This window comes from Notolepis coatsorum (genome assembly GCF_963971535.1).
Source record: "Notolepis coatsorum genome assembly, chromosome: 1".
Taxonomy (NCBI): domain Eukaryota; kingdom Metazoa; phylum Chordata; class Actinopteri; order Aulopiformes; family Paralepididae; genus Notolepis; species Notolepis coatsorum.
In genome coordinates, this window is record NC_140165.1 from 121,687,463 (window position 1) to 121,705,614 (window position 18,152).

Below are 18,152 nucleotides of genomic sequence, written 5' to 3' on the forward strand. Positions count from 1 at the left end.
ACGGTCATCACGTGTTCACATGTTCAGTTAACTGCATGCTAGCTGCGATCATCATCACATCAACTCCACACATTATTATTATTATACATTATTATACATTATTATTATTATAACTAGTCCAGACATGAAAATAACGAAGCGTCCAAACATCCTCCTGACAGGTGAGACAACCCTCTTCACGGACAGACTTGTTTACAAAGCTTCCACTGAAACGTGATTGATTGATTGATTGATTGATTGATTGATTGATTGAAACGTTTATTAACAGATTGCAGAATGGGTACAGTACGGCTCAATACATACAATTGTTAAGGGGATGCAGACCAGAGAAAGACTTTCGTCTTGTTTACATCAGGGTCCCCCATTTTCAATTCATCATATGACATACACGACATACAGATTAGACAGTACTGCTACATCTATACATTTATGACATACCAGATTTGCAAATACAGTACTGTTTGTGATACAAAAAAATCCAGAAAAAGAGTATATCATTTGACGTAGAAACTGTACATTGGAGGAGGTTGGGTAGGTGGGGTGGGGTTGGGTGGGGCTGTACATTGGAGGTGGGGGGGGGGGGGCGGTTGGTTAGAGGGGGGGGGGGGGGGCACTGTACATTGGAATACTGACAAAGCCATAGTTGGTCTTTACTGTACAACTGGGTTAGGACATTTGTAGGGGCCAGTTTCGAATTGCAGTCTCCTGTAGGTGTTCTTTGAGAGTGGTTTTGAAAGTGGGTAGTGATTCACATTCCTTTACAGCTTTGGGTAGGGCGTTCCACATTGATGTGGCATAATTGCGAAACGTGTTTAGTCCCTTGTTTGAGCCGAATCTGGGTTTAACATGATTTGTGGAGCTCCCTCTGGTGTTGTGATCGTGGTATTCACTGACCTTTGGGAAGTATTTTGACATGTACATGGGTACCTTGGTCGTGTAGTGTATCTTGTAGACCAGGCCCATTGCAGGTTGCTGTACTCTGTCGTCTACTCTAAGCCATCCTAGGTTGTCAAAGTGGGCAGGGGTGAGGTGGGTTCTAGGAGTCAGGTCAAGCAGTAGTCTGACCAGTTTGTTTTGAGATGTTTGAGCTGTAGAATTCCTGCTGTTATCCAAAGTGCTTTAAATACAAATGATGCCTCACATTCACCCGTTCACTCACACATTCACACACTGATGGCGGAGGCGACCACTAAGTCGACCATGCAAGGTGTCAACCTGTCAAGTCAAGTGTCTTGCTCAAGGAAACTAAGTTCGGACACGTTCCCATGTTGAGCTGGAATCCAACCGGGAACCTTCTGATTACCAGACGACCTGCTCTACCTCCTGAGCCACTGTCTAACCCTAACCTTCTGATTACCAGACTCTACCTCCTGAGACACTGTCTAACCCTAACCTTCTGATTACCAGACGACCTGCTCTACCTCCTGAGACACTGTCTAACCCTAAACTTCTGATTACCAGATGACCGCTTTACCTCCTGAGACACTGTCTAACGCTAACCTTCTGATTACCAGACGACCTGCTCTACCTCCTGAGACACTGTCTAACGCTAACCTTCTGATTACCAGACGACCGCTCTACCTCCTGAGCCACTGTCTAACCCTAACCTTCTGATTACCAGACTCTACCTCCTGAGCCACTGTCTAACCCTAACCTTCTGATTACCAGACGACCTGCTCTACCTCCTGAGACACTGTCTAACGCTAACCTTCTGATTACCAGACGACCGCTCTACCTCCTGAGCCACTGTCTAACCCTAACCTTCTGATTACCAGACGACCGCTCTACCTCCTGAGCCACTGTCTAACCCTAACCTTCTGATTACCAGATGACCGCTCTACCTCCTGAGCCACTGTCTAACCCTAACCTTCTGATTACCAGATGACCGCTCTACCTCCTGAGACACTGTCTAACCCTAACCTTCTGATTACCAGACGACCTGCTCTACCTCCTGAGCCACTGTCTAACCCTAACCTTCTGATTACCAGATGACCGCTCTACCTCCTGAGACACTGTCTAACCCTAACCTTCTGATTACCAGATGACCGCTCTACCTCCTGAGACACTGTCTAACCCTAACCTTCTGATTACCAGATGACCGCTCTACCTCCTGAGACACTGTCTAACCCTAACCTTCTGATTACCAGACGACCTGCTCTACCTCCTGAGCCACTGTCTAACCCTAACCTTCTGATTACCAGATGACCGCTCTACCTCCTGAGACACTGTCTAACCCTAACCTTCTGATTACCAGATGACCGCTCTACCTCCTGAGACACTGTCTAACCCTAACCTTCTGATTACCAGATGACCGCTCTACCTCCTGAGACACTGTCTAACCCTAACCTTGTACCTAAATTGTACCTCATCCCATTTCTGCTTTGCACTATATAGTACTGTACATTAGTACACTGCATAGTATTGTATATTATATGGTAACTCAGAACATTGTACATATGTCTATACCGAACACTGTGACCTCATTTTCTTCTTCTAAATTACATGCTATACTATGTTATTTGATACTATCTTGTCTAGCACAGTCTCTGGAGCGTAACAGTAAGAAGCATTTTGTATGAAAGTATTCTGTACTTCTGTATGACAACTATTAAAGAAACTTGAACTTGAAACTAACCTTCTGATTACCAGACGACCAGCTCTACCTCCTGAGACACTGTCTAACGCTAACCTTCTGATTACCAGACGACTGCTCTACCTCCTGAGCCACTGTCTAACCCTAACCTTCTGATTACCAGACGCCCGCTCTACCTCCTGAGCCACTGTCTAACACTAACCTTCTGATTACCAGACGACCTGCTCTACCTCCTGAGCCACTGTCTAACATTAACCTTCTGATTACCAGACGACCTGCTCTACCTCCTGAGACACTGTCTAACCCTAACCTTCTGATTACCAGACGACCGCTCTACCTCCTGAGACACTGTCTAACACTAACCTTCTGATTACCAGACTCTACCTCCTGAGACACTGTCTAACCCTAACCTTCTGATTACCAGACGACCTGCTCTACCTCCTGAGACACTGTCTAACCCTAACCTTCTGATTACCAGACGACCAGCTCTACCTCCTGAGACACTGTCCAACCCTAACCTTCTGATTACCAGACGACCTGCTCTACCTCCTGAGCCACTGTCTAACACTAACCTTCTGATTACCAGACGACCTGCTCTACCTCCTGAGACACTGTCTAACCCTAACCTTCTGATTACCAGACGATCTGCTCTACCTCCTGAGACACTGTCTAACCCTAACCTTCTGATTACCAGATGACCTGCTCTACCTCCTGAGCCACTGTCTAACCCTAACCTTCTGATTACCAGACGACCTGCTCTACCTCCTGAGCCACTGTCTAACCCTAACCTTCTGATTACCAGACTCTACCTCCTGAGACACTGTCTAACCCTAACCTTCTGATTACCAGACGCCCGCTCTACCTCCTGAGCCACTGTCTAACCCTAACCTTCTGATTACCAGACGACCCGCTCTACCTCCTGAGCCACTGTTTAACCCTAACCTTCTGATTACCAGACGCCCGCTCTACCTCCTGAGCCACTGTCTAACCCTAACCTTCTGATTACCAGACTCTACCTCCTGAGACACTGTCTAACACTAACCTTCTGATTACCAGACGACCTGCTCTACCTCCTGAGACACTGTCTAACCCTAACCTTCTGATTACCAGACGACCTGCTCTACCTCCTGAGACACTGTCTAACCCTAACCTTCTGATTACCAGACGCCCGCTCTACCTCCTGAGCCACTGTCTAACCCTAACCTTCTGATTACCAGACGACCCGCTCTACCTCCTGAGACACTGTCTAACCCTGACCTTCTGATTACCAGACTCTACCTCCTGAGACACTGTCTAACCCTAACCTTCTGATTACCAGACGACCCGCTCTACCTCCTGAGACACCATCGCCTCTAAAAATCCTCTTTACTTCAAACAGGGACCCCTGGTGTTGGGAAAACCACCCTGGGAAAAGAGTTGGCTCAGAAGACGGGACTGACCTACGTCAACGTTGGGGAGCTGGCACAGCAAGGTGAGCGGGTGTTGGGGAGCTGGCACAGCAAGGTGAGAGGGTGTTGGGGAGCTGGCACAGCAAGGTGAGCGGGTGTTGGGGAGCTGGCACAGCAAGGTGAGAGGGTGTTGGGGAGCTGGCACAGCAAGGTGAGCGGGTGTTGGGGAGCTGGCACAGCAAGGTGAGCGGGTGTTGGGGAGCTGGCACAGCAAGGTGAGCGGGTGTTGGGGAGCTGGCACAGCAAGGTGAGCGGGTGTTGGGGAGCTGGCACAGCAAGGTGAGAGGGTGTTGGGGAGCTGGCACAGCAAGGTCCCCATGGGCCGGACACGTCTTCTTTAAGGCCCGACAACACACGTTAATGTCCCCATGGGGCCGGACACGTCTTCTTTAAGGCCCGACAACACACGTTAATGTCCCCATGGACCGGACACGTCTTCTTTAAGGCCCGACAACACACGTTAATGTCCCCATGGACCGGACACGTCTTCTTTAAGGCCCGACAACACACGTTAATGTCCCCATGGACCGGACACGTCTTCTTTAAGGCCCGACGACACACCTTAATGTCCCCATGGGCCGGACACGTCTTCTTTAAGGCCCGACGACACATGTTAATGTCCCCATGGGCCGGACACGTCTTCTTTAAGGCCCGACAACACACGTTAATGTCCCCATGGGCCGGACACGTCTTCTTTAAGGACCGACAACACACGTTAATGTCCCCATGGGCCGGACACGTCTTCTTTAAGGCCCGACAACACACGTTAATGTCCCCATGGGCCGGACACGTCTTCTTTAAGGCCCGACGACACACGTTAATGTCCCCATGGGCCGGACACGTCTTCTTTAAGGCCCGACAACACACGCTAATGTCCCCATGGGCCGGACACGTCTTCTTTAAGGCCCGACGGCACACGTTAATGTCCCCATGGGCCGGACACGTCTTCTTTAAGGCCCGACAACACACGTTAATGTCCCCATGGGCCGGACACGTCTTCTTTAAGGCCCGACGACACACGTTAATGTCCCCATGGGCCGGACACGTCTTCTTTAAGGCCCGACAACACACCTTAATGTCCCCATGGGCCGGACACGTCTTCTTTAAGGCCCGACAACACACGTTAATGTCCCCATGGGCCGGACACGTCTTCTTTAAGGCCTGACAACACACGTTAATGTCCCCATGGGCCGGACACGTCTTCTTTAAGGCCCGACGACACACGTTAATGTCCCCATGGGCCGGACACGTCCTCTTTAAACAAGTCAAGAAGAAACATCACAATAAATCAAGAACAAAACAAAAAAAACACCATGAAATCCAAAATAAAATGTCAAATAAATAAATAAAACACTCCCAGACATACCCCACACGAAGGTATGGAAAAACTCACTAAAAACCTAGCAATATGAAAAAAGCACCACAGGCAATGTGGAGGAGAGAAACCTTCGAAGGGCCGTTCAAAGGCGGGGGGATCTCCCTTCTTAGATGTTGTGATAGTAGTGTTGCTATAAAACAGGCCAAACAGTTGGTAAGTATGTACAATTTATGTGTAATGAGGGCGGCTAGGTGGTGTAGTGGGCAAGGCACTCGCCACCAATGTGGAGACGCTGGGTTCGCGTGTTCGAGCCCAGCGCTCCACATTGTTTTCAGTTTGGCTGGTCGTCCGTACTAATACAATTGGCAGTATTAGAGGGTGGGAAACTGATGGGTGGGGATCGGGCGTTGTGGACAGCGACTCCTACAGGTCGGTTGGTGCGCCTGCGCAGTAGAATCAGGAAGTGTCTGGGGCAGCGTGAGCCTCCCACGCGTTACTCCTCGCCACTGAGAGATCGAGCTGCGCAGGTGAAAAGATGCGACTGCTGTTACCTCAAGTACCGGAGGGGACTCGTGCTATGTATGACTTAGTCCACATTGCAGCCGGCTTGTGGGAGGCAAGAAACAGCGTTCGTGACAGGGGAGGGTTGAATTGGATGATACGAAATTGGGATGGGAGAAAATATAGAAAATGGGAGAAAAAGTGGATAAAAAAAAATTATGTGTAATGAAACACAAATATGGACATGCAATAGCAACTGTGGTGTAAGAGCCATTTGTGTCATGTTTCATTGAGTTGTTTTGTAAACCTCCCACCACTAGAGGGAGCAGTGCCACTGTCCTTGTGTCAGGTCGGGGTCATCGGTGGGATTTGTTTGACTCGGGTATTGCCAAATGGAGGAAGAGCACAGGTTTTTGATCGTGTCTAGTTATTTGATTTGTAAATTAATATTGCATTTTGTTTGTAAATTAATATTGCATTTTGTTTGTCTATTATTGGGATAGACTATCACAGACGAAGGTTGATGTTTTTTAGACACTTTGTGTTTTTATTATTTATTATTGCAACAAGTGGATCGACATTTTTAACTCTTTTAATTCAGAATGCTGTCCTGCCGCTCTAATGAGGTTGAAACCACGTAATGGCCCCTTGGTGTAAACTCACTCCTAAGTTGAAATGTACTCACTTAGCTATATGAATTATATATATATATATATATATATATATTTTTTTTTTCATTCTCTTTTCTCCGTTTGTCTCCCTCGCTTCAGCTCTCTTTTCTTTCTCTTGCTCATGTATTTCAAGTCACAGTCATAGGTGTGAGTCATTCAATTATGAGAGAGAGGGAGAACACGTATTGAAATGGCACAGTTTGCAGACTCCTTTAGCAGAGATGTTCATAACAATAATACTTGTTTTCTCTGTAGGGCAGCTTTTTGATGGCTTTGATGAAGAGTACCAGTGTCCAGTTCTGGATGAGGATCGGGTGAGTGCACAACGTCCGGCATTGATGCTCATCTGGACTGTAAATTAACAACCAGTCATTAGCCCCTTTTACACAAATCAAATCAAATGTATTTTTAAGGCCCGACAACACACGTTAATGTCCCCATGGGCCGGACACGTCTTCTTTAAGGCCCGACGACACACGTTAATGTCCCCATGGGCCGGACACGTCTTCTTTAAGGCCCGACAACACACGTTAATGTCCCCATGGGCCGGACACGTCTTCTTTAAGGCCCGACGACACACGTTAATGTCCCCATGGGCCGGACACGTCTTCTTTAAGGCCCGACGACACACGTTAATGTCCCCATGGGCCGGACACGTCTTCTTTAAGGCCCGACAACACACGTTAATGTCCCCATGGGCCAAACACGTCTTCTTTAAGGCCCGACGACACACGTTAATGTCCCCATGGGCCGGACACGTCTTCTTTAAGGCCCGACGACACACGTTAATGTCCCCATGGGCCGGACACGTCTTCTTTAAACAAGTCAAGAAGAAACATCACAATAAATCAAGAACAAAACTAAAAACACCATAAAGTCCAAACATTTTTAAATAAATGCAACACTCCCAGAGATACCCCACGCGAAGGTAAGGAAAAACTCACTAAAACCTAGCAATAGGAAAAAATGCACCACAGGCAATGTGGAGGAGAGACACCTTAGAAGGGCCCGAGCAGCCGCGTAAATGGGTTAGGGTTAGTGTGTCGGAAGGCCCGGACAGAGGTGCGATGATTTAGCACCTTTTTAATGTACGAGTAAAATAACAGGTGACCACAGAAGAAGTGCGCCCTGTACATTACATTGTGGTTAGTAGACCGGAAATACCCGAATGACAATCAATACGGCTTCATGAATATACACCATTCTAACAGTAGGTGGCGGTAGAGCAGTGGCTCTCAACCTTTTTGGTGTCGAGGACCCCCAACCCGAGTCCAGGGACCCCCAGTCTGAGAAGATCTAGTTATTCCATAGCTGTTTATACTGTAGGAGGGCAGATAACAAGTTTTGTTTTATTTTTCACATGTACATTACAGTGAAACGCTTGGTTCTGTACGAGCCCCCTGAGATTGTGCTTCATACAGTAAAAAGTAAAAATAATAAAGTCCAAACACTATACAACAATATACAAACTAAAGTACAATGAGGTACAAATAAATAGATAAGAATATGGTGTAATAGTGTTAAAAATTGTAACAATGAAGAGTGTGAAACTTTGTGGATTTTATGGTGGTTGTTGTTATTGTGGATCTATTGTGATGTGTCAAGTCAAGAGTTTTAATTGTCACGGCATACAGGTATACAATGAAATGCGGCAGGTCTTGCCCGCGACGATGTGCAATACAGTGGTACAACATATAATAGAATCCAATAAAATACAGTGGTACAACATATAATAGAATCCAATAAAAACAACAGTGCAATAAACAGGTAACATGGTGTGACATCTCGGTATCTGTACATAGTATTTACAGAGCATATAGGACATGCTAGGTAGCTTTAGTAGTGCAATACACTGTTCCTGATGTTATACTAATTTAAAGTGGCCTTTCCTCTTGGCCATAAGTGTGCGTGTGTGCGGCATGAGTGTTAAAGTGGCTGCTAGTGTGTGAGCGTGCTCAGCGTGCGTGTCGTGTGTGTGCTTGTGTGTGCTTGTGTGTGGATAGTTCAGTTTCTGTGGCTCTCAATGTTCATTGTTCAAGGCTCTGATGGCCTGGGGGAAGAAGCTGAACCTAAGCCTCTCCGTCCTAGTAGCTGGAGTTCGCAGGCGTCTGCCTGACCTCAGCAGCTGGAACAGGCTGTTATTGGGGTGGTGGGGGTCTTTCATTATTCTGCAGGCTCTGGATTTGCACCTCTTGTTGTATAGAACCTGCAGGGTAGGTAGCGCAATACCCGTGGTACGCTCGGCTGAGCGCACCACTCTCTGTAGGGCCTTCTTGTCCTGTGCCGTGCTGTTTCCATACCAGGCAGTGATGTTTCCGGTCAAGATGCTCTCTACAGCTCCTGAGTAGAAGGACTGGAGTATCTTCCCCGATACTCTGAACTTCCTTAACTGTCTCAGGTGGTAGAGGCGCTGCTTCGCTTTCTTTACTACTGTACTTGTTCTGTGAAGCCCATTGAGGCAATTTGTTGTGATTTCAGGCTAGAATAGTCATTCTGTTCCATTCTCTCACTGGGCTTAAAGGGGAGATGAAGCATAGCGATACAAACATAGCATCAAATTAGTATTTAGATAAACCACAGAAAAAAATCACGTTATAAAAATAAGCCATTTCTAAGAAAAAACGATTTGTTATGTCCATTTATGTAGCATTTATCAACATGTGCGCCGCCATTTTGTTGCTGACGTCACGGAGATGGTTTCGCCCGCAGTCTCCCATGTACCTAGCTACTACTACCTGCAGCACGCTGTAGTAATGTTATTAGGCTCCTCAAATATCGTTATTCATAAAAACACATTATGTAATATTTTACAGCATTGAGCAACCCCAACAGGGGGATGCTGCATATGTATGCTCCGTCATCTTTGAGATGGCGAGACCTGCAGTTGGCACCTGAGATGGCGAGACCTGCAGTTGGCACCGTGAGGCCACGACATTTGAGCAAATTAATAATACTGCATGTTCTGAAGGTCCAGAATGATTAATGATTAGAATTAGTTCAACAGAAAGGTATAGATTAGGCTATCACCTAAAGTCTGTTGGTTGCTATATGAGTTCAGCCTCAACCGAACTCAGTCTAAACGTCTCTTCTTTCTCCGTTATCTTCTGCCCGTCGCCGTCGGCAGATCGATGTGGGAGTATGGTATTCCTCCTCTCCCTTGGCAACACCACAACACCGTTTCCAACTAATAACGGCACTAACGTTACCACCACAGCGCTGTAGCAAAACACCTCTCTCTTCTCACTTTTATTATCCAACAGCTAACGGTTATCTTTTTTTCCGTTCAATATGTGTTGAGTGGCTCGGCTGTATACAAAACTAACGGTATAACTTTGTCTCCGTTCCAATGCGCGCTGTAAGCAGCGGCGATACAAGAAGCATATACGGGCGAACAATAAAACACTATATATATAGAAAATACCTGTCAAACGGTAACGCAGGTGTCCTAAAGCGAGCTCAGGGAGGACAGGGAGGGGCTACCGTGGACAAGCAACCTCGCTAGCTGACGTTATATCTACAGAGTACTAACTGTTCTCGGTGGCGTGTATGCTTTCACCGTCATCCATTATTGAAATAGTGTCTTGATCTAGCACAGAATAGACGAGCCAGTCATGCTGTTGGATTTATGATAAACAATGACTTCATAACTTACCTACTAATGATGACGTTAACTAATCAAAATAATAAAGACACTTTCGCCGCCATGACTGAGCATCAAACCCACCTTGTTGAGCATCTGCAACGACATAAACACACGGAGATGAGCAATGATTGTTTCTGAATCGTTAACCGTATGAGAAACGGGTAAATATTTACGAAATCTAAGTGATTTTCCAACCTCGGGGTTGATCTCCATGTGTCAAGTTGGGGCTTTTCACAGTTGGTTAGAACTAGAGCTGGGTGAAGCTGCAGTGCTGCTGGCTGTTAGAACTAGAGCTGGGTGAAGCTGCAGTGCTGCTGGCTGTTAGAACTAGAGCTGGGTGAAGCTGCAGTGCTGCTGGCTGTTAGAACTAGAGCTGGGTGAAGCTGCAGCGCTGCTGGCTGTTAGAACTAGAGCTGGGTGAAGCTGCAGCGCTGCTGGCTGTTAGAACTAGAGCTGGGTGAAGCTGCAGCGCTGCTGGCTGTTAGAACTAGAGCTGGGTGAAGCTGCAGTGCTGCTGGCTGTTAGAACTAGAGCTGGGTGAAGCTGCAGTGCTGCTGGCTGTTAGAACTAGAGCTGGGTGAAGCTGCAGAGCTGCTGGCTGTTAGAACTAGAGCTGGGTGAAGCTGCAGTGCTGCTGGCTGTTAGAACTAGAGCTGGGTGAAGCTGCAGTGCTGCTGGCTGTTAGAACTAGAGCTGGGTGAAGCTGCAGTGCTGCTGGCTGTTAGAACTAGAGCTGGGTGAAGCTGCAGTGCTGCTGGCTGTTAGAACTAGAGCTGGGTGAAGCTGCAGTGCTGCTGGCTGTTAGAACTAGAGCTGGGTGAAGCTGCAGTGCTGCTGGCTGTTAGAACTAGAGCTGGGTGAAGCTGCAGTGCTGCTGGCTGTTAGAACTAGAGCTGGGTGAAGCTGCAGTGCTGCTGGCTGTTAGAACTAGAGCTGGGTGAAGCTGCAGTGCTGCTGGCTGTTAGAACTAGAGCTGGGTGAAGCTGCAGCGCTGCTGGCTGTTAGAACTAGAGCTGGGTGAAGCTGCAGCGCTGCTGGCTGTTAGAACTAGAGCTGGGTGAAGCTGCAGGGCTGCTGGCTGTTAGAACTAGAGCTGGGTGAAGCTGCAGGGCTGCGGGCTGTTAGAACTAGAGCTGGGTGAAGCTGCAGTGCTGCGGGCTGTTAGAACTAGAGCTGGGTGAAGCTGCAGTGCTGCTGGCTGTTAGAACTAGAGCTGGGTGAAGCTGCAGTGCTGCTGGCTGTTAGAACTAGAGCTGGGTGAAGCTGCAGTGCTGCTGGCTGTTAGAACTAGAGCTGGGTGAAGCTGCAGTGCTGCGGGCTGTTAGAACTAGAGCTGGGTGAAGCTGCAGTGCTGCTGGCTGTTAGAACTAGAGCTGGGTGAAGCTGCAGTGCTGCTGGCTGTTAGAACTAGAGCTGGGTGAAGCTGCAGTGCTGCTGGCTGTTAGAACTAGAGCTGGGTGAAGCTGCAGAGCTGCTGGCTGTTAGAACTAGAGCTGGGTGAAGCTGCAGTGCTGCTGGCTGTTAGAACTAGAGCTGGGTGAAGCTGCAGTGCTGCTGGCTGTTAGAACTAGAGCTGGGTGAAGCTGCAGTGCTGCTGGCTGTTAGAACTAGAGCTGGGTGAAGCTGCAGTGCTGCTGGCTGTTTGAACTAGAGCTGGGTGAAGCTGCAGTGCTGCTGGCTGTTAGAACTAGAGCTGGGTGAAGCTGCAGGGCTGCTGGCTGTTAGAACTAGAGCTGGGTGAAGCTGCAGGGCTGCGGGCTGTTAGAACTAGAGCTGGGTGAAGCTGCAGTGCTGCTGGCTGTTAGAACTAGAGCTGGGTGAAGCTGCAGTGCTGCTGGCTGTTAGAACTAGAGCTGGGTGAAGCTGCAGTGCTGCTGGCTGTTAGAACTAGAGCTGGGTGAAGCTGCAGTGCTGCTGGCTGTTAGAACTAGAGCTGGGTGAAGCTGCAGTGCTGCTGGCTGTTAGAACTAGAGCTGGGTGAAGCTGCAGTGCTGCTGGCTGTTAGAACTAGAGCTGGGTGAAGCTGCAGTGCTGCGGGCTGTTAGAACTAGAGCTGGGTGAAGCTGCAGTGCTGCTGGCTGTTTGAACTAGAGCTGGGTGAAGCTGCAGTGCTGCTGGCTGTTAGAACTAGAGCTGGGTGAAGCTGCAGTGCTGCTGGCTGTTAGAACTAGAGCTGGGTGAAGCTGCAGCGCTGCTGGCTGTTAGAACTAGAGCTGGGTGAAGCTGCAGCGCTGCTGGCTGTTAGAACTAGAGCTGGGTGAAGCTGCAGCGCTGCTGGCTGTTAGAACTAGAGCTGGGTGAAGCTGCAGCGCTGCTGGCTGTTAGAACTAGAGCTGGGTGAAGCTGCAGTGCTGCTGGCTGTTAGAACTAGAGCTGGGTGAAGCTGCAGGGCTGCTGGCTGTTAGAACTAGAGCTGGGTGAAGCTGCAGTGCTGCTGGCTGTTAGAACTAGAGCTGGGTGAAGCTGCAGTGCTGCTGGCTGTTAGAACTAGAGCTGGGTGAAGCTGCAGTGCTGCTGGCTGTTAGAACTAGAGCTGGGTGAAGCTGCAGTGCTGCTGGCTGTTAGAACTAGAGCTGGGTGAAGCTGCAGTGCTGCGGGCTGTTAGAACTAGAGCTGGGTGAAGCTGCAGTGCTGCTGGCTGTTTGAACTAGAGCTGGGTGAAGCTGCAGTGCTGCTGGCTGTTAGAACTAGAGCTGGGTGAAGCTGCAGTGCTGCTGGCTGTTTGCGCGTCACTCGGGGGGGCGTGCTTCAGCGGCCAATCAGAGCGCAAAACGGCAACGCGGAAACGGAACAGCGTTGTAGAAGGCATACACGCAGCCCAAACCATCACCGTGACGTCACCATCCAGCAAAATCTAAAATGGCGGCGCCCATGGCAAAAACGGGGAAATTACATTTGAGTTTTCAGACAAATAAGCAGGATTTCACATTTGATTATAGGACCATGTCTTACCCAAGGTACACGACAAACAAACTAGGCTCATATTGTTTAACGCTTCATCTCCCCTTTAACTTCTAGTCAATTAAATATGATGGAGGGAACGTTCAATATTTAAACTGACCACCAGAGGGAGACATGAGAGAGTACAGGCAGGCTGCATCCCACACAGAACATGAAATCAAAATGAAACATTATTCTCAAAAACATTAGATATGATTTTTAAAAAGGAAGAAAGAAACTTAAAAATGACATTTTAGAGAATGACATGTCTAGAGCTGCTACTAATGATTATTTAAGTCATCGATTCATCCATTTATTTAATTTGAACGATTAATTTAAAATAAACCAGACAATTGAACATTTAAATGTTATTTTCCCCGTGAATGCACATCAAGCTAAAGCAACATTTGAACACATGTCTTTTTAGAGCATGTATGAACAACCTTCGTGCTTCTGAATGAAATCCTTCTTCTTCTTTAGTATTTTTGGCAAAATACGTACAAGATGCTTTGGAACATTTGACTGCCACCAATGAAATGTCGATGCAGTAATTTTTTTTCATCAAGTTTCTTTTTGTAATCTTTTTATTTGATTAATCGTGATGCATCTACAGCAGTTTGTCGACTGCAGACAATCCCTGATAGCCATTGTGCTTATTGATTGTATTTGTTTTGTGATCACACAGGTGATAGATGAGCTCGACGACCAGATGGTGGAGGGCGGTGTGATCGTGGACTACCACGGCTGTGACTTCTTCCCTGAGCGATGGTTCCACATCGTTTTCGTCCTCCGCACCGACAACACCAACCTCTACAACCGTCTGGAGAGCAGGTACTTGGGGTTGGGTACCGTTCACATTCACACCGATACCGGTACCTTTGAATCGATACCGGTACCCAACGGTACCTTTTTTCTGTATTTTAGTCGCAAAAATTTTATCTACCTACCTGTTCAAACTTCCGATTATTTATTTAGAACAATTTGTTAATTTATATATAATATATAATATTTCAGCGAGCGTTATCTGCATCTAGCTTTGTAAAGTAACCCCACTTGCCATTTCCGCTTGACTGCTTTGTTGTTTAATCAAGTCAAATCCTAGGTAAGCGTGTTTTTCGTTATTATTTTTTTTGCAATACCGAAATGTGTCACCGGTGGCTCTCACGTGAATCGGTCCTCTCTAGTACCGACGTGATTCGGTCGATACCCTTAAAAGTACAGGATTCGATCCCCATCCCTACATACTGGAGCCTCCATGGCCTTCTAGAGAACGGTACAGCCCAGGAGATGGCAGTAGCCACAAGGCAGAGGGCGGTACATGATGGCTGTGGCTGGTCAGGATGGGACCACTAACAATGGTCACTACACTACTGTGATTATCGGCGATTTAAAGTAACACTTTGGGAAATCCAGAGTCGGACAAGAAGATCGATTTAATCTCTGTCCAGTAGCCCCCAGAGAGAGGTCCAGGTACAGGCTAGCCTAGCTTAGCACAAGGACTGGAAGCAGTAGGGAGCAGCTAGCCTAGCTTAGCACAAGGACTGGAAGCAGTAGGGAGCAGCTAGCCTAGCTTAGCACAAGGACTGGAAGCAGTAGGGAGCAGCTAGCCTAGCTTAGCACAAGGACCAACGCTATGGAACAGCTGTTTGGACTCATTTGTGTACTGTAGATGAGAACTATGTTATTGCATTGCACAATTCTTCTCTAATTTATGCTCATTTATGTAAATGAGAGCATTTTTTTTTTTTTTTTTTTGCACTGTTCTGTCATTTTTATACTTGTTTTATGTCTGCACTTTATGCATTGTTTTTATTTTGTCAGAAACCTTTTATAGATTTTAATGTCAGAAATCTATTAAAATTCTTTCTGGAGGTTTTAGTATAAATTTGCTGCTCATTTCTATAATAATGTTATGCTAATTTTATGCCTATGTCTATTTTGTGTCTACATCACTGCTGTGAAGCACTTTGGGCTGCAATTTTTGTATGAAAGGTGCCATAGAAATAAAGTGTATTATTATTATTAATACTTATAAAACGAACTAATAATAAGGGTGGCTACGTGGCGTAGTGGGCAAGGCGCTCGCCACGAATGCGGAGACGCTGGGCTCGCCTGTTCAAGCCCAGCGCTCCACATTGCTTTCAGTTTAGCTGGTCGTTCATACTAATACACATTGGCCGTATTAGGGGGTGGGAAACTGATGGGTGGGGATCGGGCGTTGTGGACAGCGACTCCTACAGGTTGGTTGGTGCGCCTGCGCAGTAGAATCAGGAAGTGTCGGGGGCAGCGTGAGCCTCCCACGCGTTACTCCTCGCCACTGAGAGATCGAGCTGCGCAGGTGAAAATATGCGACTGCTGTTACCTCAAGTACCGGAGGGGAAGGGGAGCTCCAGTAGCTCACCACGTACCTCGAGCGCTATTTCGGCGCCGGGGACAACCGTGCTCGTCACGGATCTGGGGTTTAGCGAGTTCGAATCCCGGACTGCAGCCGTGCCTTTCCCAGAGTGTCTTCCCCCCCATCTGAACCCTTTCAGCCTGTTTCTGTCGGTCATCCTTGACCAGAATAAATGCGATAAACGTATAAAAGAGCCAGGGGAATGGCCAAAGTTTAAAAAAAAAAAAAAGTACCGGAGGGGACTTGTGCTATGTATGACTTAGTCCACATTGCAGCCGGCTTGTGGGAGGCAAGAAACAGCGTTCGAGACAGGGGAGGGTTGAATTGGATGATACGAAATTGGGATGGGAGAAAATATAGAAAATGGGAGAAAAAGTGGATAAAAAAAAAACGAACTAATAATACACAGAAAGCACAAGGAGGCATTGGTGTGTGTGCTACAGTATGTAAATGATGTCCATTCGCCATTGTAAGCATTTCAGTGTTGACATGAAATTTACATTTGTGTGCATTTGACCACGGGCACGTGATCTTAACCCACAGCAGCTTTAACCCTTTCACTGCCACACTACAGAAGGTTAACCCTTTACTATCACACTACCAACGGTTACCGTCAGTAGTGTGATAGTAAAGGCTTAACCTTCTGTGTATTGTCACAGTGAAAGGGTTAACCGTTTAGAATAGAATAGAAATACTTGTATTATCCCGTGGGAAATTTGACACTGCAAATCGCTCAACATTTAAACATTTAGACAGAACAGGTCACGAATTAGAATAATACAACAAATCAAATCAAGTTGCCTAGGATAAGAGTAGAGTAAAATAGAATAAAAATGGAATAAAATATACAGTAAATAAATACAGTAAAAATATACTGAGGTCTACAGTAGGTGTAGTGTTGGTAGTGCGGAAGTGAAAGGGTCTGGACTCTGGACAGACATCACTGATATTCCCTCTCTCCCTCCCTCTCGCAATCCCCTCTCCCTCTCTCTCTCCCTCCCTCTCTCTCTCTCCCTCTCTCTCCCTCTCTCTCGCTCTCTCTCCCTCCCCTCTCTCTCCCTCTCTCTCTCTCTCCCTCCCTCTCCCTTCCTCTCTCTCTCCCTCCCTCCCTTCCTCTCTCTCTCTCTCCCTCCCTCCTCTCTCTCTCTCCCTCCCTCCTCTCTCTCCCTCACCCTCCCTCCTCTCTCTCTCCCTCCCTCCCTCTCTCTCCCCTCCCTCCCCCCTCTCTCTCTCTCTCTCCCTCCTCTCTCTCTCTCTCTCTCTCTCTTCTCTCTCTCTCTCTCTCTCTCTCTCTCTCTCTCTCTCTCTCTCTCCCTCCCCTCTCTCTCTCTCTCCCTCCCCCCTCTCTCTCTCTCTCTCTCTCTCTCCCTCTCTCTCTCCCTCTCTCTCTCCCTCTCTCCCTCCCTCTCCCTCTCTCTCTCTCTCTCTCTCTCTCTCTCTCTCTCTCTCTCCCTCTCTCTCTCTCCCTCCCTCCACGACAGGGGCTACGCGGGTAAGAAGCTTCAGGACAACGTGCAGTGTGAGATCTTCCAGACCATCTATGAGGAGGCCATGGAGGCCTACAAGGTGGAGATAGTGCACCAGCTGCCCAGCAACGAGCCCGAGGATCTGGAACGCAACCTGGAGCAGATCGTCCAGTGGATGGAGCGATGGATGAAGGACAATAACTAGAGTGGGGGGAGGGAGGGGTGGTGCAGCCAAAGGAAGACGCACGCCCATCTGTACCTGGGGGATTTCACAGAACATTAACGGACTTTAAGTCGACTTCACAGTCACAGACGATGCAAAATACATGGATACAGTTGGCAAATGCACATACATGTGGAGATGTTTGTGGGTAATGGCTTCTTTGCCCCCCCCCCCCCCCCCCCTGAACGGTATTTCCAAAAGTAGCATTGTATTTCTTCGGGAGAGTATTTTTGTAATTTGGGAATGTACAAGTATTGGAGAAATTTTAATATTTCTGGAGCTTGTATGTTAAAAAAAAAAAAAAAAAAAAATAAGCTAAACTTCATTAGTTAGTTGATTGGTTTCATGGTTGTTATTATTATTAGGCACAATTCATGTGTGTCTTTGCATGTATTGCATTCCAATGTATCGATAAACATAAAGAAATGTAGCTGAACAATGTAATGTTGTTGAATGTTTTATTGCTGAAAAGATTAACTTTTTAAAAGCTAGAATAATGTTATATTAGGCTACCCATTTTAATTTTTTTATACCTTAGCTAGGTCAACAAATTACAGTTTATTTTATAGCCATAATAGACATATCATGCATAAAAACCGCCAATAAATAATATGTCTGTTTAAAAAAAAACAGGAGAGGTTGGGCGGCCCTCACGTTATGGCTCAAAAGAGTGGTATAAGTAAGATGTAGAGTTGTGTATATTATTCACTAATGTCGAGTCTCGCTGAATTTTTATGTAGTTTGCCAAGAGACCTGCAAATGGAATAGCCCACTATATATGAATACCAGCCAACAGTTAACTCATTGCTAACCCAGTTAGCTCATTGAATCAACAGTCAGGGTATCTTGTCAATTGATAGTCAACCTCCTGACCTACTTATCTTGTGTAAATTACTACATTGACATTGAAAGCAATATTCGACTGTCTTTAATCTAACTATCACTTCGATACCG

The 18,152-nt window shown here is 47.1% G+C and overlaps 1 protein-coding gene across 1 annotated transcript; it reads left to right on the forward strand.

Annotated features, from left to right (window-relative positions):
- ak6 (adenylate kinase 6) lies at window positions 1–17,512 on the forward strand. The gene is made up of 5 exons (XM_084329144.1): window positions 1–161; window positions 3,972–4,064; window positions 6,787–6,845; window positions 13,800–13,945; window positions 16,991–17,512. Exons 1-5 carry the CDS (start codon window positions 125–127, stop codon window positions 17,178–17,180), a joined length of 525 nt encoding a protein of 174 aa, XP_084185270.1. The 5' UTR covers window positions 1–124; the 3' UTR covers window positions 17,181–17,512.
- The last annotated feature ends 640 nt before the right edge of the window (window positions 17,513–18,152 follow it).

Excerpts from the sequence above, each read along its gene's own strand:
- ak6 (XM_084329144.1), top strand. The coding sequence starts at position 125 with ATGAAAATAACGAAGCGTCCAAACATCCTCCTGACAG. Across the intron at positions 162-3,971 it reads TCCAAACATCCTCCTGACAG|GGACCCCTGGTGTTGGGAAA; the intron begins GTGAGACAACCC and ends TACTTCAAACAG. Across the intron at positions 4,065-6,786 it reads TGGGGAGCTGGCACAGCAAG|GGCAGCTTTTTGATGGCTTT; the intron begins GTGAGCGGGTGT and ends TTTTCTCTGTAG.